Raw genomic sequence first — 22,931 nt, forward strand, 5'->3', positions numbered from 1 at the left:
ACTGAAAACGACAAACGACGACGACACGAAGTAAAACGAACACACACACACACACGAGCGCACAAATGCTTAGGGTGGGTGATGAGTGCAAGTGAGAGATAATGATGCGAGCGGCAACAACATCTGTTGACCAACATACCAAAAGTATTATGAAGCTAGTATTTTTTGGACAGCACTAACTGCAGCTTGGCGCGCATTTTGATTTCTGGATTTTTTATTGTAAAATAACAAATAAATAATAATTTAAAAATTTAACTTGTTTAAAACTGATTTTTTTTTTGCAAATTTAACAAGTTTGAAAATTTTTTGAATACTTTAATTATAGTTGATTTGTTGTTGCACAGCTTGTTGGAATTTTTTAGTACGTTATAAGGCGCTGCTGCGAAGGCGGCTTGGCGGGTGTTTGCAGTAACAAAATATTGCGACAGATGGCGCTTTAAATAAGTTCCACTCGAGTTTTATACACAAATTGAATAATGCGGTAGTATTATTTGTTTTTTGCATTTTATATTTTGATTAATAAATATCAAATTCGTGAGGTGATGGCGGCCACCAACCACCAAAAGCTTGCTCCAATTCCACGGCCATACGCAGGCACAAACGATCCTGATGCGGTCCCGCAATCACCGAGAATCCAATTGGCAAACCATTTCCATTGAGTCCCATGGGCACATGAGTCACGGGCAACCCGAGAACGTTGAAAAGGAGTGTGTAATCCACGCCCCACAGATGCAGTGATGTGAAGCCATGTCGCGGTGCCGTCGAATGCATTGTAGGAAACAGCAAGACGCCGTCCTCACCAAGCAACTCCTGCAGACGAAATTGCATCATTTGATAAGAAACCCCATTTCATTGTACAATACTTGCAATCATTTCAGTGGTCAGCTTTTCTGTCTCCTTCTTGTAGGCCTCCAGTTGCTCCCCAGGCATAAATGCGCTGTTGCGTCGCATAAGATCAAAGATCAGAGCATTCGTCGTATAAATCGAATTTCCGGTGGAACTGCGAGCCAACTCTCTTAATGTATCATACATTCTAAATTGTCCATCGAGCACAAATTGCATATTCTCTAGACGCGCAATGCCGCTCAATCCCAACTCTAAGGAGTTGCGGAATCCCGGCAAGTTGACACGTTGCACCTTGAGGCCAAGCCTAGTGAAAAATGTGGCTGCTCTCTGTATCGACCTTTTAATGGCTCTTTCGACGCTCTGATGCATCAGTCCATTGAGTCCTTGGAAGCCGAAGGAGTAGTGCACTTTGATATTGGTGAGTTCAACGGGTTCATGTAGACGCAATTTGACCGCATTTGGACCCGCCATAATCTCAAGCAATGGACTGAGATCTGTGGCGAATCTTGTGATGGGACCAATGGTCAAAAACTTTTTGAAATCCGCATCATTAGAGTTGGGAAAATGGCCATCGACGGAAACAATGCCGCCGGTGGGCTTGTGACCAAAGACACCGCAAAATAAGCTTGGAATGCGTATGGAGCCGCCAATATCGGAGCCAATGCCAAAGAGCGAAGCTCCCGCCCCGTTCAAGGCGCCCTAAACGAAGAAGAGATTCAATTTAGAGATTTCTTCAGTTTGTTGTCAACTCACTTCGCCTCCGGAACTGCCGCCGGGAGTGCAACCATAGTCATAGGGATTCAGACTGCGTCCATTGATCAGCGTGTCCGTGTCCACGGAGTAACAATATTCTGGCGTGGCAGATACGAGCAGGGGAATGGCGCCAGCGGCGCGTATGCGTGCCACAACAACGCCATCTTCGGTGGCACGAACACGTTTCCGAGAGATGCTGCCAACGGCAAAGCGCATGCCACCCAATGCACAGGATTCCTTGACGGTGACGGGCAGACCAAGTAACGGGAGTCGCTCGAAGAGTTGCCTTAAATCGCCGGCGGATGCAATGCGCTTATCAACGGCACGCGCATCTCGCAAAGCGCCGAGAAAACGATCTTCCACAATGGCATTTAGTATGGGATTGACGAGTTTGATGCGTTCGATATATGCGCTCACTAGATCATAGGACTTCAGCTGTAAATCGTTTGAGAAGCACAGTTATCGATCAACGCCTTCGTTATCGCCATCGGTAGTCAACTTACCTTGCGTGCACGTAGTCGATTGCGCAGTTCCTGCACATTGTAGGTTAACAAGCGATTGGTGATTGGAGGAGATACGGTGTCGTCACGAAATAGTCGTTTCATCCATAACCGAAACATGAATTGTAACGGATATGCAAGGAAAGAAACAAATTTTATGGTTAGCAAAAGTAGACGGACAAAGAACTCCATTGCGAATGAACAGCGAAAGAACGGAGAACGCAGCGAGAGAGCGAAAACAAGACTGAATTTAGTGCTTGCATCAGCTGAGAAAGCCGGCAGCACACTGAGACTGAGAGTGACAAGGCGTTAAGCTTTAAACCAACCAAAAGTTTGGCTTAGCGAAGACTCGGTAAGAGAACAAGGAGAGACAAGCAGCGTACGCATGTGCTCTGCTGAGTTCGCAATTGTATGAGTGTGAGAGTGAGCTTTGACGTCTAGTGCAAAAATTAATCCAGACAGATAGAGAGAACGACCGAGAGTGCGCGCATTGCCTAATTTTAGCACGCAGAGATTAACTAAAGCTCCCTGACCATATCGATAACGATAGCTGAATAACAAAAAGTGTCTCTTTTTTTGTTTTATTTTTGCTCATAGCATTTATTTAGAAAAAAAATATATGCCGTAACCTCAGCCATTAAAGTGTTTGGTGTAAAAGTATTTTTCCAATTTATTTTATTATTACGTCAACTGATGGCGCACTGGTGGCGCCCAACCGCGAAAAGCGCCCTCCAGCTCGGCAGCGATTTGCAGACAAAGCTTATCCTGATACGGCGCCGCCACCACCTGAATGCCGATGGGCATGCCCCGCTGAGTGAAACCCATGGCAACTTGCGTGGCCGGAAATCCGAGCACATTGAAGATAAGCAGGTTATCAATCCCCGTGATATTGAACAGTGACGTGTGAAAGTTGAGAGCGGTATCGTGGAAAGTGGGCAACAAAAGAACGCCGCGATCGCCAAGCAGTTCCTAAGCAGTAAATGATAAAAATTAGTATCAATGACACTAACATTATATATTATAACCCACTGTTAGATATGTCTTAATTGAGCGGGCTTCCTCGCGATATTGTTCCATGTGATCGGCACTCATGAAGCCATTCAGACGTTGCATCAGCTCTATAAAGATGGCCTCCTTAGTGAACAGTGAATGTCCAATGATAGAATTGAACAACTCGATCCATAGCAGTTTCATTTTGGGCGCTCGATGCGCCTGTTGCGTCACTATGCTCGGCAAACCTTTGAGATCTAGCAGGCCCACGAGCGCAACCTCCATTGAGTTGTCCAGAAAACTCATATCCAGCTGAAGCAGAGTAAATGTTTTGAAAATGGTAAATGACGTTAAAAAAAGTGAGATAGATAAAAAAAGATAATCGAGAGTGATCGCTTATTATTTTTAAAGAATGCAATATTTAAGTTAGAGATTTTCTAACAATTAGCATTATCTTGTAATAATACATGATTTATATCAGAGCTGTTACATTTTTCGGATTATTGTAAAAGAAAAGAAAGTGTTCAAGTTTTATAATTCATAAATACTGTATTATTGAATATGCTAAAAAAATGTCTTAGTTAAAAGCAGGTACGATCGTTGTGTCTGTAAACATGTCTGTAATCTTTACTATAAACCCATAAACTACATAATTTTGTCGGGTGTGCAATTAGCCTGCTTTTATATGCCTTTTAATTAAGTTTCCCGTGAGAGAAAGAACAAGACTCACATTTTTTGTAGTTAATCCGGCCTTTTCAAAACATTTAACGGCGCGTGCAACAGCAAGTTGGATTTCTGGGTGCACGCTGGGATGCGTCAGACTGTTTGTGCCCGAGAAGCCATAGGCATAATGTATCTGCAGATGGAGTAAGTATTCAGTTAGAACTCTGCCAAGAGCTGACGACCTACCTTAATTTCCTTGAGCGCCACAGGCTCGGCAAAGTTGAGCTTGTGCTTGTTATCGCCGGCCATGATCTCCAGTAGCAGCGGCATATCGCGGGCAAAGCGTGTGATAGGTCCAATCTGTAGCAAATTGGGGAAATTCTCATCTATAGTCGAGTACGGAAAATGTCCATGAACAGAGGTTAAGCCACCGGTGGGCTTGTGGCCATAGACGCCGCAAAACATGGCGGGCAATCGAATGGACCCGCTAATATCGGAAGCAATGCCAAACGTGGAGGCGCCACAGCCATTCAATGCTGCCTCACCCCCCGATGAGCCGCCCGTGGTGCGTGCAAGATCATATGGATTCAGACAGCGTCCATTGAGCACCGTGTTTGTCTCGAAACTCATGCAAAACTCCGGATTGGCCGAGACCAGCAAAGGAATGCCACCGGCGGCGCGCACCAGTGCCACAACATCGCCATCTCGGGGCGCCTTCATGCCCTTGCGCACCACACTGCCCACAGAAAACGAGAGTCCTTGAAGGAAGGGTAAATAGGCCAGTTAAATATGTAAGATAACCATTTCCCGCTCTTGAAGTGTGACTTTCAAATGCTTCTTAGTAAGATGGCACTATCGATAGTAGCACACACTTTTGATAGTGGCGCAAACCAAATGCCTTGACTGTGGCAAAGAATACAAGAATTCAAGACAATATGTAAACATTTGTATGTAGAGAGGGAGAACAATCGATGGCACATTGACACTAGCGATGGCTCACTATCGATAGTTCTCCACTTCTACTTCTTACGTAATTTATGACATGTTCAGATATCACTTAGTATGCGGCTATTATAATGAGTGCTAGATTTTCAAATTAAGCTAACCAAGCGTTTTGTTAAATTTTCGGCGTAGTCTAAAATTAAAATTACGAAAGAACTGAGGGAGTGTTTACAGTAATATTTGTGTGTAGTAAGAAAAAGAGCTAATATTGTATATGAATAATAATTGTTATATCTTCTCGGGAATACAAAGCAAGCAACATCTAAATAATTTAATTCTTTAAATACTTTTCAAGATTGAAATCTTAATATCAAGAATTTATTTTAAGATCAAGCATTTTAAAAGTAGTTCGTGAGTTTTCAAAACGTTATTTTATCTTTCCAAGATGTTAAGTACAATCTCGTAAGATTGTAATATACATTGAAAATACACAGTGTTTTACAGTCGCGCGTTTCTGTTGACACACAAACGTATTATGCCCTAAAACGCTGTAAGTGGTGGCTATAAAATAACTGTGATATATGGCTAGCTTACCCTTGAGGCCGCAGGACTCCTTGACGGTGAAGGGAATGCCCAGCAGGGAATAACGTGTGAAGAGTGCCACGCGGTCGTATTCGTTTTTCGCATTGGCAATTAGCTCATCCGCATGCCTTGCCTCCTGCAGCGCGGCCTCGAAGCGCTCCTCAATGACCGCATTGAGAGATGGATTCACTTCCCGCACTCGTGCAATGTACGCCTTGACCAATTGTTCCGACGTCAGCTGAGGGGCGGCGAGTAGACCAAGTTTAGTATAATATTTATAGCAAATTATATAATCATCATTACCAGATCACGCTTCAAATCGAGCACTAACTCGATAACTGATTTGAGGAGTACGGGATCTTTGATGGGTGGATAATTTGGCGCTTGTCGTGGACGCATAAACCCCAATATCGTGTCAACTAATAAGCCCAAATAGGTTAGCAACGTTGCCAGAATGCGTAGAAGTACTTCCATGTTCTGCTTTTAAATCACACACGTAGTCGTTAGTCGAGAGGTCAAGAAAAGGTTTTTCATTAATTCGAATTCAACGACTTCCACGTACTTTAATTTGCTAGTCACTGAATCGAAAGTGGATTTGCTAATACGCTTCTTTCTTGTTTCTTGTTCGAGCTTCGTCTACTTGGGGTTCTTCTGTTGCCTTACGCTTCGAGGTCTGATCGCGGACTACGCCGAGTCATCGCACATGGATCCGCGGCATGCGCCAATTCAAATTTAATTCAAAAACTAGTGTTTCGAAACGTTGAAATTTTGATGCTAAGCAGGGCTGGGCAGCATTTCTTGGCAGCCATTCCAAAAAGTTCAAATAAAAACTAAAATAAACAAATCATACCAAATAGTTAGAATCAAAGTGTTAAAAATATAATATAAAAAGACTTTTCCATTCCATCTAAATTTGATTTCAAATAAATTCCGATTTAAATTGACAAATTTATTTTTGACATTTTAATTTGTCACATTTGAAGTCCCTATTTGGAAATTTGATGTGCTCATTACTAATATGGTAAGATCTTTTTGTACCCGAAAGCAATGCATATAGATACTAGATCTCAGAGATTAGAAGCTCCCAATATTTTTTATGAATATTATTTTAGATAGTTTTTTTTTCTGAACACCTTGAATGAACCTTCGTGAATGTTTCTCACAAATCATTGGTTAAAATTTACTGCAACTCATTTTTTTATCTTAATTTTTAAGAATGAGATCTTACTTGTTTTTTTTTGTCTGTTCTTTCGACCTGCAAACTTTTTTCTCTTTTTCATTAGATTTAATGCAATAATAATATCTTTTTTGTTTTGTTTATTTTCTCAGACATAAATGTTGTATTTATTTAATGTTGTAGTTATTGTAACACGCTTTTCTTAGGTGCTAAATAAAAGGAAATGCTTAATTAACTAATCGATTTAGACTATAAAACAACAGATATTCAAAAATGTAACTGATAACAGTTTCACAATCTCAACAGAATGAACTCAGTGAGGCAACTTGGCTTAAGATGAGATAGAAAAGAGAAAAAACAATAGATTAACCAATAACAATAACATTGAAAATACTATTTTAAAGTCAACTTATTGAGGCAGCTCGGCATAGACGCGAAATAACATACATAACATTTTTTTATGTATGTATGGTATACACTTATAATACAAATATTGTTGGATATAATTACTTATATATTTGTACTACCCAAAATCTGAGCAGTTGCTTGTAGTTTCCAGTTTTCGTCTGTCTATCGGTCATCGGGCATCGTTAATCGCTCATCGATCATCATAAATCGGTCATCGGTCATCGTTAATCGGGAGTTTGCGCGCGCACAGAAATTGACATTTATACACGGATATTATAGTTTCCAATATAGTACACACAATATAATTATTTGCGTTTCTCTTACACACATACTTATTCAGTTGAAATGGGTATTCAATATGCATGTTTTATTTGTATACTTTGAGTATAGAATATACATTGATATTTTCTCACAATTAGCTGATATACATACATATGTATGTAGAGCTGAGCTGATCTGCATCTCTCGCTCTATATACGATCGAGTATGTCTGATATAAACAAATAAAAATGTTCTGGGGATATGTTATCGCATCAGGGATTATGTAAGAAGTACATTTATCTATATTATATATTTAGTATGCTATAGAGATAGTTGTGTACGTTTTGGGGGATGCTTCTCATAGAGTATATGTAGTATATAAACATTAATTTATTTATTGTCTAAAACATTCGCCTCAAAACCTAATACCAACTTGTATCATATCATATCATATCATATCATATCATATCGTATCGTATTGTATTGTATTTGTATTGTATCGTAAACAATAGTTTCCATTCTAACTAACACACACCTTTGGCTACTTAAATTACATTTACTTAGCACACCACAGACACCTTTTAAATTTAGAATTCAATCGGCGTCGACTGTCGACAGCATCCCATTCGATTCGATTTGATGGAGCATTTATAGATATTCGATATTAAGATTATCTTATGGTATATTTTGTGGACACACGGCATTCGGGGGCTCACGGGAATGCTGTGTGCCGAGTGTGTGTGTGTTTTTAATGTGTGATGCAAATGCAATGTCAAATCGAATCCGGGAATCAAGGATGCTATATTCGCAGTCAGAAGATCGCTTAGGTCATGTGCAGATCGCCCTTAAGGATGCGCATAAAGGTCTTCTTGAACTGCTGATTGGCCAGCGCATAGCAGAAGGGATTCATTGGACTGTTGGCATAGCAGAGAAAATACGAGAACATATACAAATGCTCATTGGTGCACGGCGGATCGCGGCAGAAGCCCTCGACCAAAGCGAGCACATGATATGGCGTCCAGCAGGCCACAAAGCAGCCCAGAATGAACGAGATGGTGCGAAACGCTTTGCGTGCCCGATTCTCCGATTTGGACTTTTGCCGGCTGCCCCCGCCAATGCCCATGACCAGGGGCAGCGCCTTCTTGCTCTTGAAATGCTTGCCAATCGAATGCATGAAATGCCTTTTGCTCGAACTGCGTCGCGAGACGCCGCCGTCGTCGCCATCCAGCTGCTCCTTGGCATCCTTTCGACAGCCACCAGCCGAGCTGCTGGTGGTGCCCGATGTGGATGCCATCTTATTGGTATTACTATCGGACGCTTCGCGCTCATCGATGCGCTCCAGTTGAGCTGCAGTTGTTGTTGCTGCTGCTGTGGTTGCTGTGGCTGCCGTTGCCGTTGCAGCTGCAACTGTTGGTGATTGTGTTTTGGCTGGCGGTGGCATCGGGGAATAGAGCACCGCATCCTTGCTGCTCGTCTCCATGGGACTGGAGGCACGTCGATGTGGACTCTCCGGCTGCTGATGCTTGCCACCGGGCACATCCAGCAGGCAGATGGCCTCGATGCAGCTCTCGCGTCGCACCTTGGCAAAGTCCTCGATGCCTGTGTATGAGACGAGAAGACGTTTTTCAATGGCTACCTGCTCCAGGGAGTGTGACTGTGACTGTGACTGGGATTGAATTTCCCCCTCTTGGTTGCATTGTGGCTCAACGGTTGCGGTTGCGGTGACGGTAGCGGTGGCGGTGGCGGTTGGGGAACTGTTGGTTTGGAGCTGTTTACGTGCGGGTGGCGGTGGTGGAATGGCACTGCGTTGACTGCTCGAGGCGACGCGTTGCGAGCGCACACTCTGCGAGCAGCTGGTCACACTGTCGTTATTCTGCATGGCCGAACTCTCGTCCATGTAACGCAACTCGGAGTTGTTCGTCAGCAGGTCATAGGTCATGGCCAGCTCACTGTCAGCGCCTGAGCTGCAGTTGCCAAAGGGACGATCCGAATAGTCGGACAGGGGCGTGGGGCATTGAAAGGCTTCGGGTGGCGGCAAGATGGCTTGGACGAGGCATTGTTGCACCTGTTCGTGTGGCACTTCAATGGGCGCCAGGTCCTCGGGTGACATGGGATCGGAATTGCATTGCTGCTGTGCTTGCTGTTGTTTGTCTAGATCTTGTTGCTGCTGTTGCTGCTGTTGTTGTTGGTGGAAATCAATGAGGCGTTCATGCTCGGCTATCTGGGAGAGCGTGGAGCAGGAGGTGCGCTTGGGCCGCTCAACGGGCGTATGTGCATGCTGATGTTGATGCTGCTGCTGCTGTTGCTGATGATGATGATAATGATGTTGGTGATAATGATGATGGGAATTATGATAGTGATGTTGCTGCTGTTGCTGAGCGTGTTGCTGCCCCATGCCCACCTCCTCTTTGCTCTGCGCCCGCTGCAGGCTCGTTTGGTGTGCTAGGTGATGATGGTGCGGCGATCTGGGCCCCATCGAGTGCATCGCCTCAATTGACTTGGAGTTGGTGGTGCTCAGTTGCAAGTTACCTTTGCTGCGTGTCGCCAGCAGCGCTGCCTGTGCCCCAAACACCAAACCGATGGACGAACGCTTTCGCATATTGGCCAACTTCTGTTGATTGAGCAGCTGTTGCGTTTGATTCACCGACGATTCCTCATCGGAATCAAACGCCGGACTGCTCGATCGTTCGCTCTTCTCCGCCTCGGCTGCGGCACGCTTCGATTCCTCGATTTTCGCCTCCGACGCACGTCGCTGTTCGGGTGTCATCTTTTCGACTATCGTTTCGCTGGCCTGGGCCAAAGGATTCGCCTGTCCCGAGCCACTTAATCGCTTCACCGTTGTCGTGCAGCTGCCGCTGTCCATTTCGTTGAGTGCACTCGACAGCTGCACCTTGGTCTTCAGTATCTTCTCCTCGATGACACCAATGCCAGCCGCATGCCCCGCCATGCCGGACATGGCACCAGCACTCAACGCCACCATCGACTGCATTTTACGCTGCTTCGCTTCGCTGCGCTTCTGCATGTCGTAGGCCGTCTTATAGATGCCGGCGTAGAGCACAAACAACACAATCAATGTGGTCCAATAGTAGCCAATGATCAGCGCCGTATTGAACACGGGATCCTTGAGGAATTGCACAGCACATTGGCCTGGTAAGAGATCACGTTTGCCCGTAAAATGCTCCCAGCCAAAGATCGAGATGAAGAAGAGCAGCGTGGGTATTATCCAAGTGATCGATACCATGTAGATGACACGAGTTCGTGTGCGCCAACTGCGATACTTGGCCGCAATCTTCACGGAACAATAGCGATCGATGGTGATCAGCAGCACCGTGTACTGGGAGACAAGGCAAACGGTATAGTCCACGGATAGCCAGAGATCGCAGAGCAACGGTCCCAGATCCCAGTAGCCGCGCAGCACATAGATCGTATAGAACGGCATCGATACAGTGCCTGCAAATTGAATGGGAATAAATATAAACAAGTAAGAAAACTGCAATCGAGTGTGCTCGACTATGAGATATCCGCTACCCATTTTAAAACAAGTAAGAAAGCTATAATCGAGTGTGCTCGACTGTGAGATACCCACTACCCATTTTGAGAAAAGCAAAATATTGCGGTATTATTTTCAAAATATGTATACCGAAAATACCAAAAAAATACTAAAAATATAGGAAATGGTATGTTTGGTATATCGATACAGTACACCATTCAAAATATACCATAGACGGCACAATGTACCAGATTGTCGGCTAAAGCAACTGAGACCCCTAGTAAGTAGGCTTTTTTTTGCCCATACACAAGTATTTCTTTAATAACTTCCACAATTTTTATATGATCGCAACCAAATTTTTAGGAATCATAACTACTGTAGTAATTATTGTATATACCAAAATCGAAACTTTAGATTTAAAATTACGCTTGTTATTCGATTTTTTTGATTTGCGGGGGCGGAAGTGGGCGTGGCAAAAATTTGGAACAAACTTGATCTGCGTGCAAACATAACAAATGCTGTCGGAAAATTATAGCTCTATCTCTTATAGTCTCTGAGATCTAGGTGTTCATACGGACAGACGGACAGACAGACAGACGGACATGGCTAGATGTCGCGGCTATTCATGCTGATCAAGAATATATGTATATACTTTATAGGGTCGGAGATGCCTCCTTTTACCTGTTACATATAATATTCTGCCGGCACAAAGTTATAATACCCTTCTACACTATGGGTAGCGGGTATAAAAACTAACTCCAGGGAAATTCTCGACTCACCAATCAACATGTCCGTGGCGGCCAGCGAGGCAATAAAGTAGTTGCTGGGCTGCCGAATATTCCGATCCACAATGAAGGCCAACAGCACGAGAATGTTGCCACCCACCGTCAGCAGAATGCACATGAACAAACAGAGCGCAATCGCAATTGTTTGCCAAGTCTCAAACGGTGGCAACACTGGCGACGGTCCACTATCCTCCAGCGGAGGTGCAGTTGCCTCCGTTGAGATATTCCGGCCAAAGGTCGTTAGATTTACACCGAAATTGCGATACCATTGCAGCTGCTCATTGGCCGGCCACGAATTGAAGTCCGTGATTTCACCATAGATCTTTGCTGCCTCCAGAAATCGCTTGCACTCGGCGTTCTCAATCACACGATTGTAGAAGACACGACACAGATTCTCACGCTCTTTGCGTATGCGCCTAGAATGTGACAATTTGTTGAAACCATTTATTTGTATTAATTATTAATACTTAGTATTTTTCGAAATAATTAACATTAATTAACATATTTCAATGCATACAAAGTGCAGTTGGATAAGTCAGTATTATTAAATAAATATCTTTCGTAATTTACAATTTCATTTCTAAGTGCAACCGCAGCAAAAAGTATTGCTCATACAATATTTGTTGTACACAGTCGAATAACTAATATTTATTAATAACTTATTAATAACTTAATAAACTTAGAAGTGCAGCTGGACCAATGAATATTGTAATATATTTATGCACTTAACTTATAACTTAAGGAAATACTTATGAATTGTACACACACATATACTTAATATTTTGTATTACTCATAACTTAGTACAAAACGGAGACGGAGTAATCTATTCTATACTAATCTTATTATACTAAGTATATTCTATATATTCAGTATTTATAGCTTAGAATTTACTTAGAGGGTTATAAAGGGCAGACAGTATTATAAAGTATGTTTATTTAAAATTTAGTATTTTTTTAAACCGAGTATTGACATAATTATAAGCCTACAAAGCGAAGAATAAGCAATCTATACTAAATACATACATAATAAATAATTATTATTTATAACTTAGTATCATAAAGCATTGAAAATTATAATAGTATTATTTATTATTTATAATCATTTAGTATTATTTTGAAAAAAACATATATGTATTTATTTCTATACATATACTTAACATTTAGTATTTTTCACAACTTCGTTTTAAAAGTACATACATACATATATAATATATATTAAATGTTAGCATACGTATACTTAATAATTTTTTATAACTTAGTATTAACATACTTAGATGCAAAGTGAAGATGAAGCAATCGGCATTGTAAAATAAATAATAAATGTATACATGCGTAGTTTAGCATTAAGTTATATACTATAATAAATATAATATTATATATATATATTGCGTGTTATTAATAATTTCTTCCTTTAATATAATTTTCCCATTCTTGTTAAATTAACTAAATAATTTTGATCATTTTAGCATTTAAAGTTTAATATGATTTAAATTTTTAAAATACTTTTAATAAATTTTCCATTTTGACTTATAAATAAATATTTTATTAAACAGAAAATAAAAAATGAATTGGATATTGTGCAATATCTTACCATTCTGTTATCCAGTTCGATTTGATAGAGTATACGTTTTCGGTTCTATTGCCAGCATCAATTTCGCTGATGCCACTTAGGTCCTCGTCGCTGCTGTTAAAGCCCGAAGTCGAAGACTTGGCTAGCGAACGCATTTTACTGGCTTTTCTTTGATTTTGTTTTTCTTGCTCTTGGTTACTTTGCAATTGCTCTTGGTTATTGTTGATATTGTGTTCGTTCCTAGTTCTTTACGATAATAATTCGTAAGTTATTCAGCGCTGCGAAGGAGCTGTCTGCGTGCATTGCCAGTCCAGTTCTGGTTGACGTCCTCTTTGTGGTTGGCCCTGTCTTCGGCCAGCAGGTGCAGCATCTGTAAGTGGCAACAAAGGAATTTCATGAAATTGGTACTGTTACTGCTACACGGCTGTTACACTTGATGCCGGTCTTGGTCTTTGCTTTTGCTTCCGCTAAGTTTAAACTAATTTTGTGGCCGTTAACTGGCAACCTAGCAGAACGTTGCAAGCTGTGAGTGGCAAGTGGAAAGCGGCAAGAGGTGAGTCTTGCCACCGCGACGGCGAATGCAATTTGCTTGCGACATTTGCATCCGTTTGCCGCTGTTGCTGCCACTGCTGCTATGTTTGTCCTTGGTCCTTGTGGTACTTGCCGCTCATTATGTTGTGGCACGATTTGTCCCGGCCATGCCACTTGATTTTGAAGTGCCTTCGCCACTGTGCCCTCCACTGATTTTCTTTTACTGTTTCTTTTGCTTGTGCGCTGCTAATGCTATTTATTATTTAAAACTAAATATTCACAGGACTTGGCAAAAACTTTGTCCACAGGTCGAACTTCTTGACTGTTGCATCTGATGATGCCGGCAACAAGCTGACGACGATGACGACGAAGCGTTTCAAAAAGGGCGGCAAGTTGGGTGCAGCTCTGACAGGACTTAAAATTGCAACGTCAAATTGAGTTTTCAAGTTTTCAAATATAATTTCCAACAAATCGATAAGTTTTCCTTGGCGCTGGCCTCTGTGCAAATTTCTCAGCAGCAAAATTGAGTTAGGCACACTGCAAAACATAGAGATCTTGAGACACACGCATACACACACACACATAGAAAATACTTTGTCGATTGTTTGGGTGTTACATTGACTTTGACTCTTATGGCCTGTTGATTGAGTGGAAATTGAATTACTTAAAACAATTTGTAACATTTAAATTCTTCGAGCGCAGCACCAACACACAGACACACACAAACAAACACTTTGATAGCTAAGCCTTTTGTTATCGAGCAAGCGCTTTTTGTGGCATGTAAACATAATCCTTGCAACATGTGCGCCACGAACCCCTCGTTGACACCTGTCAACTTCTGCTGTCGGGTTTAAGGCCCAAAACACTTGCCTGGCTGTCGCAATCTTTATGCCCAAAATTGCTTCTTAAGATCTGTGCCTCAATCATGCAACACACATAAAAAAAGCCAATTTCTATGCTAATTGCATCCTATCAAAACTCTGTACCACACTCAACTTGATTGTCACCTGCACCTGAAATGGGTCAAAGCTTCTGTTTAGAAACCAAAAAAAACAAAAAATAAACAATCCTATTTGCTTTTCTCAATCAACTAAAGCTGGTCATAATTTTAGCTCAAATTCAATTATGTTTTTGATTGGATGTCTAAGACTGTGCCAACTATATTTAGAAGTCGCTCAACAAAATGTAAAAATAAGAAATGCGAGTCTGAATTTGAACTGAATGTTTGCATTCTCAAATCAATTTAAAATAATATGTTTAAATTTGAAATAGCTTAATAAACATATGCCAATAATATTTGTATTATAAATTTACAAGTACAAATTTGTAGCAATAAATTTTTGAGTGTTTGAATTTCCACTCAAGCTTAATTTATGTCTGTTATCATGAAACAACTCTCTCACAGCAAGCGTTGGAGTATATACTCATATATACTCTTTAGTATATACTACCAATTGACCTTTTCTCAGTTTTTGTTGAATCTTTACACTCAGGTAGATTACATTAGTTCTATAATCATCTTTGTTGAATGCAGTCGAAAGCTTTAAAATTGTCGGAAGAATGGAAAAAGCAATTTTCCTAGTACTAATACTTAAAATATTTTTTGTAGCCACAGCTACTGCAGAAGAAGTGAGAAAATTCATATAATATAACATATAACAAGTGTAAAAATTGTTATTATTTTCATTTGAACAGACATGTAAATCCGAACGAGAAATTGAAGAACTGTGCGGCCCTCATACCTATAAAACTGTGAAGCCAATGCTCGATTACTTTCGTCAAATTAGAAATGAGTTAGAAATAAGTGAATTTAAGGAAAAGCAGCTAAGCGAGTTGAATTCGAATCTTATGGACAAGTATCATGAAATTGTAAAATTGCATGAAAAAGTTATAAAGGAGGCATCTCTAATAGATCAGTATAAAAACCAAATACAAAGTAAGGAAAACGAATTGCAACTATATAAAGTTAAATTTGATAAATTAGAGTCTGATCTTGAATTACAAAGAAACACTATTAATGGATTAACACCAAATTCCAAATTTTTCGAACATTTCGATAAATGCAAAGAAGAATTAGTAGTTGAATCAAAAAATTTAGAAATTTGCGAGGTTCAATTAAAAAAATTAAATTCTACTGTTATTGAAAAGGATGAAAATATTTCAGGATATAATGCAAAAATTCAAAACATGACAGAAAATCTTAAAAAAATTGAAGTGCAATTCGACGAGAATCAAACAAAATTAAAAAATAAGGAAAAAGATCAACAAGTATGTCAAGGTGAGGTTGATAAATTAAATGAAGCACTACAGAATAGTATTCCCTCTAGTTGTATTCCGTTTGAACAATACCCTGGGTATCGTGAAATCAAAGTGTTAGGCAGTGGTATCTTCAGTGTTGTCTGTGATAGTCAGCTAGCTGGACCTGGGTGGATAGTAATTCAACAGCGAGTTGGCGGAAACCAGAGTTTTGATAGAGATTGGGCTACCTACCGCAAAGGTTTCGGATATTTCAATACCGATTTTTTTTCTTGGTTTGGAAAATATCTATCGACTCACAAACTCGCAGCGTTACGAGCTTTATATGCATTTGGTTTTTTTAAATGGTACTTCGAAGTATGCGCGTTATGACGATTTCAAAATATCTGATGAAAGCCAAGGATATGTACTGAAAAGTTTGGGTGAATTCAAGGGAAGTATTAACGTTGATGCGATGAGATATAGTCAAAACCGTAAATTCACTACATTCGACCGCGACAATGATGTAGGTTCTGGCAATTGTGCGGTTACTTACAAAAGTGGCTGGTGGCATGGAGATTGTTTTAATAGGTAAATATTATGAATAAGTATTATACAAATAATTGTAGTTCATAATAAAATATTCTTGTTTTTATTTCCTATACAGCAACTTAAACGCATTATATGGGATCGATTTCTTTTGGTTTAGAAAATTCAATCCACTAAAAATAGCTAAGATGCTGATACGTCCAAAAAAAATTAATCTGATACTTGAAGATAAATTACAAATTGCAACTAACCATGCAATTTGCGAATACATTTAATTTTTGAATTAATAAAATGCTGTGTACACTATGTTTGCCTTTGTAGTGATGCTCATAAAATATCAAAATTAAATGGTGGATATACAAATTAGATTGGAGAACAACCAACGCAGGACGCTTCTAAAAATATGGCTTTGATATGAAGCTGAGCGCCAATGCGTTGTTTAGTCCTTCTGTCGTCAAGGTAATAGAAGTAATCCTGTCTTTTGCTAAAGTCCAAAGTGCAGCAGCAGTTGGTGTCCTTGCGGTTTGGCTCACTGACCGCAAGCGGATCTCATTCTTCTCCCTCTCCCAGCTTTACACAGTTCGAAAGGGCGCAAAAGATGTGATTTTTAAAGCAGCTTAAAGCTTGTGCATGTTGCATGGAGCATCAGAGTTGGCAGCAGCTTGTACGTTTAATTATTTAAGGAAGAAGTTTAGCAGGCAACGTAACAGGATGATGGCCAAAGACAAACACGAAAGCTGACTTAAATCAGCAATTACGGCGTGTAGCTTTTACCGTTCACTGTGAGCAACTGAAATGGGCAAATACCTAGTAGCTGAATGTACTATGAGATTGTAGATGACAACCGTCTCGAGAGAAGTTATCTTGTTGCGAGTCTAATGAATTGCGCATGTTAAACACCCTTTTTGCTGATATTGCTGCTGGGTATGTGCTGAAATTGCCGTTGTTCGGCGGCATGTTGACACAGCTCAATGACAGAAAATCCCGTGCGCCTTTCATGCCATCCTTTAGATAAGATTTTTCATAATGGCACGCTTTATTTGTTGTTGTTGTTGCTGTTGCTGTTGTTGTTGCTTTCCCTTCCGTTCTTCTTTTTTTGTTTGTGCCTTTTGCCTTTTGCTTATAATAAACTTATTAAATGTGTAAGCCAGCCGTTGTTATTGCCTTCAAGTGGCGCTCTGACTGGTAGCCGGGTTGCTTTCATTTGCCAAATAATGAAAAATAATTTAATCAAGCAAACAAAGGACCCCATTGGCGGGGTGATAACAAAAGGGCTGTTGGCCAAAAGCAGGTGACACACACAAACTAGAAAGTCTGCAGCTGCTCTCAAGCGTTCATCAGTTGCCTGAAATTCATCAAATATTGGCTTCTTGTCAAATGCAAATTGATGGGCAACGTCGGATAAGCGTTTGGCATTTTGATTTGCTTTTTTTTTTCTTCGCTTTTCGCTTCTCGTTTTTCGCTTTTTTTTGTTTTTGTGACAGGCAGCAGCTGCATGAGGGCTCCTAACGGGATTTGTGCGTAGCACAGTCTAATTTGCGAACCAGCTGCACAAAAGGACATGCAATTTTTGGTGGGCAGCTTTCAATCATGCGCTAATATCCGCGTTTGCTTTGACAGCACAGCACAGCACAGCGTACCACAGATAGCAAAGGACAACACAGGACATAGGCGTGGAGTATGGCCAACAATGGCATGTTGGCTGTGTGCTGTCCACAACAAAGTCATCTGTCTGGTGTGTGCGGGCTGGTATTTCAAATGTCAACAGCAGCAACGCCAACAGCGGCAGCAGCAGCTATTCTTTTGAGCCAAAGCAGCGCTTTAACTATGCGCCACAGATTATGAATTTGACAGCATTCCTGGTCTGGAGCAACAATTCTGCCTGCCAGGCCTCGCAACGCGCATAATGAACTTTCTTGCGAGCAGTGTACACTGCTCTGCCTGCTAAGTTTTAATTACAAACGCTTCAGTGTCCTTCTACTATCTACTTCGTCTCTTCGTTGCTGTTGACGTTGTTGTTGTTGCTTTTGTTAATTCATAAGGCTGGCATAGATTTTTCTCTCCAAGGAACTGAACAACTACTGCCTGCGCTGCCACATAAAGTGTCTGTGCATTTTAATCAAAGCGAAATTTTAAATAAATATTAGAAGCAGCGCAAAGTGATGAATAATTTCATTCGCAGCATTTTTTTTGCTGTAGCTTGTCGTCTCTTAAAAGACTCGTTACGCATACGACGCGTCGACGCTGCCAATTGTCTGACGGCAGCGCATAGACAATTTCAATTTTCAGCTTGGCAAACATGGTGTTGCTGGGGTTGGGTTGGGTTGAGGCGTGGTTGCAGCTGACTTGACTTGTCCTTGCCACGTTTGTTGCATGCCAAATGAACTTGGATTGTGGCTGCCTCGGCTGGCTGGCGGAAGACGCAAAAAAACTCTTTGAAAAAGACAACGGCGCACGCCAAAACCGCAAACTGTCGTTGTCACAGTCACTGTGTAACTGTTGCGCTCATTTAGTATTGTTGCCGTACGCACACACACATACATACACATATCTTATATATAAATATATGTATATGTATATGTTGTGTGCTTGCGCGCATCCGCATGCAAATTTAACGAGCGCCAATGGCAAAATTGCGCCCCCAGGCCACTTAGCGTTGTCTTTGTGGCAAACATCGCATACACACGCACATACTAACACATTCCAGTATGTACACACACACAAACAGACATACGTATTGCGTTAGTTTTACATCCGGCTGGAAGATAGCGCATAAATGCCAAATGCCGCCACAACACTTGCCTTTCAAAATGTGCAAATTGTGCTCGAAGCACGGCGCGATCTTAACTTTTTTTTTGCAAGTTTTAAGTATCTTGTCTTGAGTGTGCATTTTTCGTTGTTACAATTCAAAGTTACTCAATCTGGCATGTTGACTTGTGCTCAATAAAAAGTTGAATCTATTACATAGAAGTTATTGGCTTTAATATTTTAAGGTGATTTTCTTATTTTTTGTTTAATTTTTGCTTATACAATCTCTAAACAGAATTTTTATATTTAATAAAATATTTATTTGTTGTTTTATGCCATTAAAATTGCTGTTATAAGTTAACATTTTCTAATTGTTTAGTTTTTCTGAAGAACGTATACGTAATAAATAATTCAATATTAAAGTATTGTTATGAAGTGCGTATACTTGATAAATTATTTGAGGTAAGGTGAGCAAGAAAAGTTGCGTTTACGTAATATAAATCAATTCTTTATTGCGTATTGCCACCATTGTAGGTGGAAATTAACAAACTTTTTATGGTTAACAAGAAGTTCCTAGCATAATAAGATTGTTTAAAACTATCTGCCTAACTTTGAGGTAATGCAAGTTTGAAAAAATAATTACCGCAAGAGCAGAATTCATTAGCCACAAGTTAAGTAACGATACCCGTTCAAAGCACAATTTGAAATCACTTTCCACCATGAAAAGCTGCTGTTAACAGTTTTAAAAAAGTACAATTAAAAAGTGCAGCATACTTTTGGGATGATCTAAAATTTATTGCTCAGCAATGCAATAAAACTATTTGATTTTGATTACTAGTTTATTTGTTACCATAATTATTTTCATATGAGGCTCTCATTTTGTTTATTATAAAGCAACTTGCCGCCAAATGAGTTATATTATGGTGCTTTATTCGTTGATGATATCAAACCGAGTGTGGTCAAAGTTTTGATTGTGTAATAATAATCAAGGCATATATCACACTCGTAAGCATGTGCTATGGCTTGGTCGATTTGCACAACATCTGTGGTTGGTTCTTTTGTGTGTGTGTGTGTGATATGTGTTTTTATGATTATGACAATGATAATTCCATTGAAACTTAACGCTGGCTTCTGTTTTTGTGCAACAACTGCAAAAATGCGTTGGCGACACATGCTGCAGATTGCCAAGGCTTCCCCTTCCCTTCCACTTGTCGTGCCACAGATCGTACGACAATGTCGCTGGAATGGCGCTCATTTAGTACTAGATACACAAACGATTCGAGCTGAAAATTGCTTGACACAGTTGTTGCATAGCTCAGGTTCTGGGTTGTGGTGTCACTGTGCCCCTTTTGTCCTTGTCATTTCCACGCGAAAAACGAAACGAAACGAAAAAGTAAACAAAAAGTCAGGCGGCAAGCAGCAAGCAGCAGGCAGCTCAAACAGCAGTCAGCTGGGGCAACAAAAGGAGTCGCTATGGCCATAAAATGACAGAGCAAATGCCTGCCGCCACCCAGCCCTAATGACACTGATGCGTTTTTGATGATGCCACTGACTCGAATAGCTGCCTCGCTTGTCTGCTTACAAGCCGCCTGTTGGCCTCCCTTTCCCAACCCAATCCTGCCTGCGTTTTTCCTAATTGAATGTTTTTGCGGGTAAAACTCACTTTGTGTCTCGGCTTGTAGCTTGTCTGTGGTACAACGTTGCGTATGTGCAATGTGCAGGCAACAGTCGAGGTAGTCAAATAAGCAAGGAAATAAGCAAGCGAGCGAGCAAGCAAAGTTGTTTAAAATTTTTGGCATGCGCAATTAACGTGTCCAAAATTAATAATAATGGCATTAATCATGTAGAGCAACGAGCAGCATTCGCTGTCCTTGGTTGTCAACAACATTAATTATGCTGCTGATGTTATTATCCTGCTGCGCAGCATCCTGTCCTGTAGATGTCGCAGTAAACGTCGCTCCTGCTGTCGCTGTCGCTCTTGTTGTCGCTGTTTTTGTTGTACGTGGCCGTTCGTGCGCCAATTTCTGTGCTACGTTTTATGATACGCACTCTCATATTTCATGCCCTTGCAAGCGCGCATTTTTGAATACTCAAATTAAAGATACCCGTGCGAAAAGCGCTCCACATTTCCCCACTCTTCTTCTGCTTCTTCTTCCACTTGTCATTTGACTGCGCGGCAGTTGCGTGTCCATATAATTAATGTGCGAGTCTCCGCACGTTAATCGATAAGCACTCAATTAGCAGGCCTTAAAGGCTTAGACTATATGTATGTATATGCGGCTCTCGCTGCCGTTCTGTCGCTGCTATAAACGAGTTTTCCCTCTAAGCTCTGGAAAAATATTGCGTGATGCATCCTCGAGTGTTGAACTTGGGCTAGACCAACGCCAACACTTTCAGCTGACCAGCTGCGGGTGCAAATTGATTCAATGAGCTTAATTGTGCTGACATTTTCATGTTCAATCGATCGATCAATGGATGTGTGTGTGCGCTTGTGTGTGTGAAGTGTGGATAGCAGCAGCAATATGATATGTTTCATGCTCCAATGTAATGATAGAGCTGCCTTCTCTCTCCCTCTCTCTCTGTCTCTCTCGCTCTGCTCACTCGACTGGCCATAAGCCTAATTTATGCCGCTTCATGGGGCGGGGAATTGAATATGACAACTTTATAGAGTTTACTTTATTATAATCGCATAAAGTATTTGCCGTGCTGCGTCGACCAAACGAGCTGGGGACCTGGTGGCATGCCACCTGGACCTGGTCCAGGTGAACTTGTTGTTGTTGTTGTTATTATTGTTATTGCTGTATGCCTCCGCCTTCATTGTTAGTAGTGCACGCGCCTGTCTCATGCATCTTTCATTGGGCCAACAATGTCGTTAATGTGCCAGGCAGCTGCCTCCTGCCTCAGCCAGCAAGTTTATGCAACAGATTTATGGAAGCGCAGCTACGTGGCATAACTAACAAGAAGAGAGTGAGAGAGGAAAAGCGGCTAGAAATTACAGCACAGGACAGCTGACGGCATTCCCAGCACAGTTGTTAACTAGCACCACACAAATTGGCTTTGCATTTGGAGCAACTTAGTAATGATTGCCAAGTAAATGCTATGAACTTGCAACCAGCAACCAGCTGTCGACACTGCAACTTGCAACTTTACTCTAGGACACACTCAGCGACAGTTTTGCAAGTTGTTGCTGCTGCCGATTGCATTAGTTACTTGACTCTGTCTCTGTAAGTTCTCTGGGTTGCTGACCCAGTGCAGTGCAAAGTTTTGCCATCTTAATTAAATGAAACGCGATGCAGGCAACTGAATCTAACACGATGCCATAGTGCATTATTATTCATGCAACAATTGAGCGGCAACAACTGAAAAATGTTTACTTTGCTGGTCAGCAAGAGAGTGAACTTTATAAATCACTAGAGCATAATATTGTTACTCCCTTTGTGTGATGAGCACAACTCAATTACTTAAGGACATTGCTAGTTTGTACCTTGAATTCCTTTGCCCCATTCAGTAAAGAAAGTAAGTAGTTCCGCTCTGCCAATAACTTCCTTCATTACCAACTAGATGAGCGCTCTGAATGTTTCCGTTCAAGTGTGTTTCTCTGTGATTTCTCACAATAGCCACAGGACACATGCTTGTAAGGATGTGTAATACGAGCAGTTCCTCTTTTTGCCAACGGAAATGAAAGTAGCTCAGTTGTTTATTGCACATTCCAGTGGAAAATTAGTTTTGTTCTATGCATTTACAAAACTTTCAACCGTTTGTCTCTCCGTCAGTCGCTGTGTCTGTTTGTCTGTCAGTAATTGACAACTATAACAATGCCGTAATTGCCTTTTAGTGTTAACTTAATGCATAATTAATTATTTGCCAGCCGTCAAGGAAATCAAGAGCTTCGCTGAGCCGT

The 22,931-nt window shown here is 41.0% G+C and overlaps 4 protein-coding genes across 10 annotated transcripts in view; 1 reads left to right on the top strand and 3 right to left on the bottom strand.

The window, feature by feature from the left end:
• Window positions 1–488: 488 nt before the first annotated feature.
• Window positions 489–2,395, bottom strand: LOC132786578 (fatty-acid amide hydrolase 2-A). Its single transcript, XM_060793139.1, has 4 exons — window positions 2,103–2,395; window positions 1,600–2,034; window positions 868–1,545; window positions 489–810 (listed from the first exon to the last, which is right to left on the bottom strand). Exons 1-4 carry the CDS (start codon window positions 2,289–2,291, stop codon window positions 517–519), a joined length of 1,596 nt encoding a protein of 531 aa, XP_060649122.1. The 5' UTR covers window positions 2,292–2,395; the 3' UTR covers window positions 489–516.
• A 281-nt stretch (window positions 2,396–2,676) lies between these two features.
• LOC132786577 (fatty-acid amide hydrolase 2-A) lies at window positions 2,677–6,153 on the bottom strand. 2 transcript variants are annotated; one of them, XM_060793138.1, is made up of 7 exons: window positions 5,839–6,153; window positions 5,580–5,753; window positions 5,289–5,514; window positions 3,999–4,510; window positions 3,820–3,945; window positions 3,129–3,401; window positions 2,677–3,068 (listed from the first exon to the last, which is right to left on the bottom strand). In XM_060793138.1, the coding sequence occupies exons 2-7, from the start codon at window positions 5,748–5,750 to the stop codon at window positions 2,781–2,783; spliced, it is 1,596 nt and encodes a 531-aa protein (XP_060649121.1). In that variant the 5' UTR covers window positions 5,751–5,753; window positions 5,839–6,153; the 3' UTR covers window positions 2,677–2,780. The 2 variants fall into 2 exon arrangements, with proteins under 2 accessions (XP_060649121.1, XP_060649120.1); XM_060793137.1 differs by having other exon boundaries at window positions 5,580–6,153.
• A 56-nt stretch (window positions 6,154–6,209) lies between these two features.
• LOC132786579 (angiopoietin-2-like) lies at window positions 6,210–16,578 on the top strand. Of its 5 annotated transcripts, none has more exons than XM_060793140.1 (4): window positions 6,237–6,297; window positions 14,992–15,127; window positions 15,194–16,324; window positions 16,401–16,578. In XM_060793140.1, the coding sequence occupies exons 2-3, from the start codon at window positions 15,059–15,061 to the stop codon at window positions 16,124–16,126; spliced, it is 1,002 nt and encodes a 333-aa protein (XP_060649123.1). In that variant the 5' UTR covers window positions 6,237–6,297; window positions 14,992–15,058; the 3' UTR covers window positions 16,127–16,324; window positions 16,401–16,578. The 5 variants fall into 5 exon arrangements, 2 of the variants coding, with proteins under 2 accessions (XP_060649124.1, XP_060649123.1); XR_009632457.1 differs by lacking the exon at window positions 6,237–6,297 and having other exon boundaries at window positions 14,983–15,127; window positions 15,194–15,776; window positions 15,826–16,324; XR_009632458.1 differs by lacking the exon at window positions 6,237–6,297 and having other exon boundaries at window positions 14,985–15,127; window positions 15,194–15,434; window positions 15,663–16,324.
• The window catches only part of LOC132786575 (probable muscarinic acetylcholine receptor gar-1), a 100,417-nt gene continuing 84,090 nt past the window's right edge, over window positions 6,605–22,931 (bottom strand). For both annotated transcript variants that reach the window (XM_060793135.1, XM_060793133.1), the window contains exons 2-4: window positions 12,989–13,337; window positions 11,392–11,813; window positions 6,605–10,572 (exon numbers count right to left, since the gene is read on the bottom strand). In XM_060793135.1, coding sequence (XP_060649118.1) covers window positions 7,946–10,572; window positions 11,392–11,813; window positions 12,989–13,122 — 3,183 coding nt within the window. In that variant the 5' untranslated portion in view covers window positions 13,123–13,337 and the 3' untranslated portion in view covers window positions 6,605–7,945. The remainder of the gene's footprint in view (window positions 10,573–11,391; window positions 11,814–12,988; window positions 13,338–22,931) is intronic.

Source organism: Drosophila nasuta, chromosome 2R (assembly GCF_023558535.2).
Source record: "Drosophila nasuta strain 15112-1781.00 chromosome 2R, ASM2355853v1, whole genome shotgun sequence".
In the NCBI taxonomy this organism is placed as follows: Eukaryota; Metazoa; Arthropoda; class Insecta; order Diptera; family Drosophilidae; genus Drosophila; species Drosophila nasuta.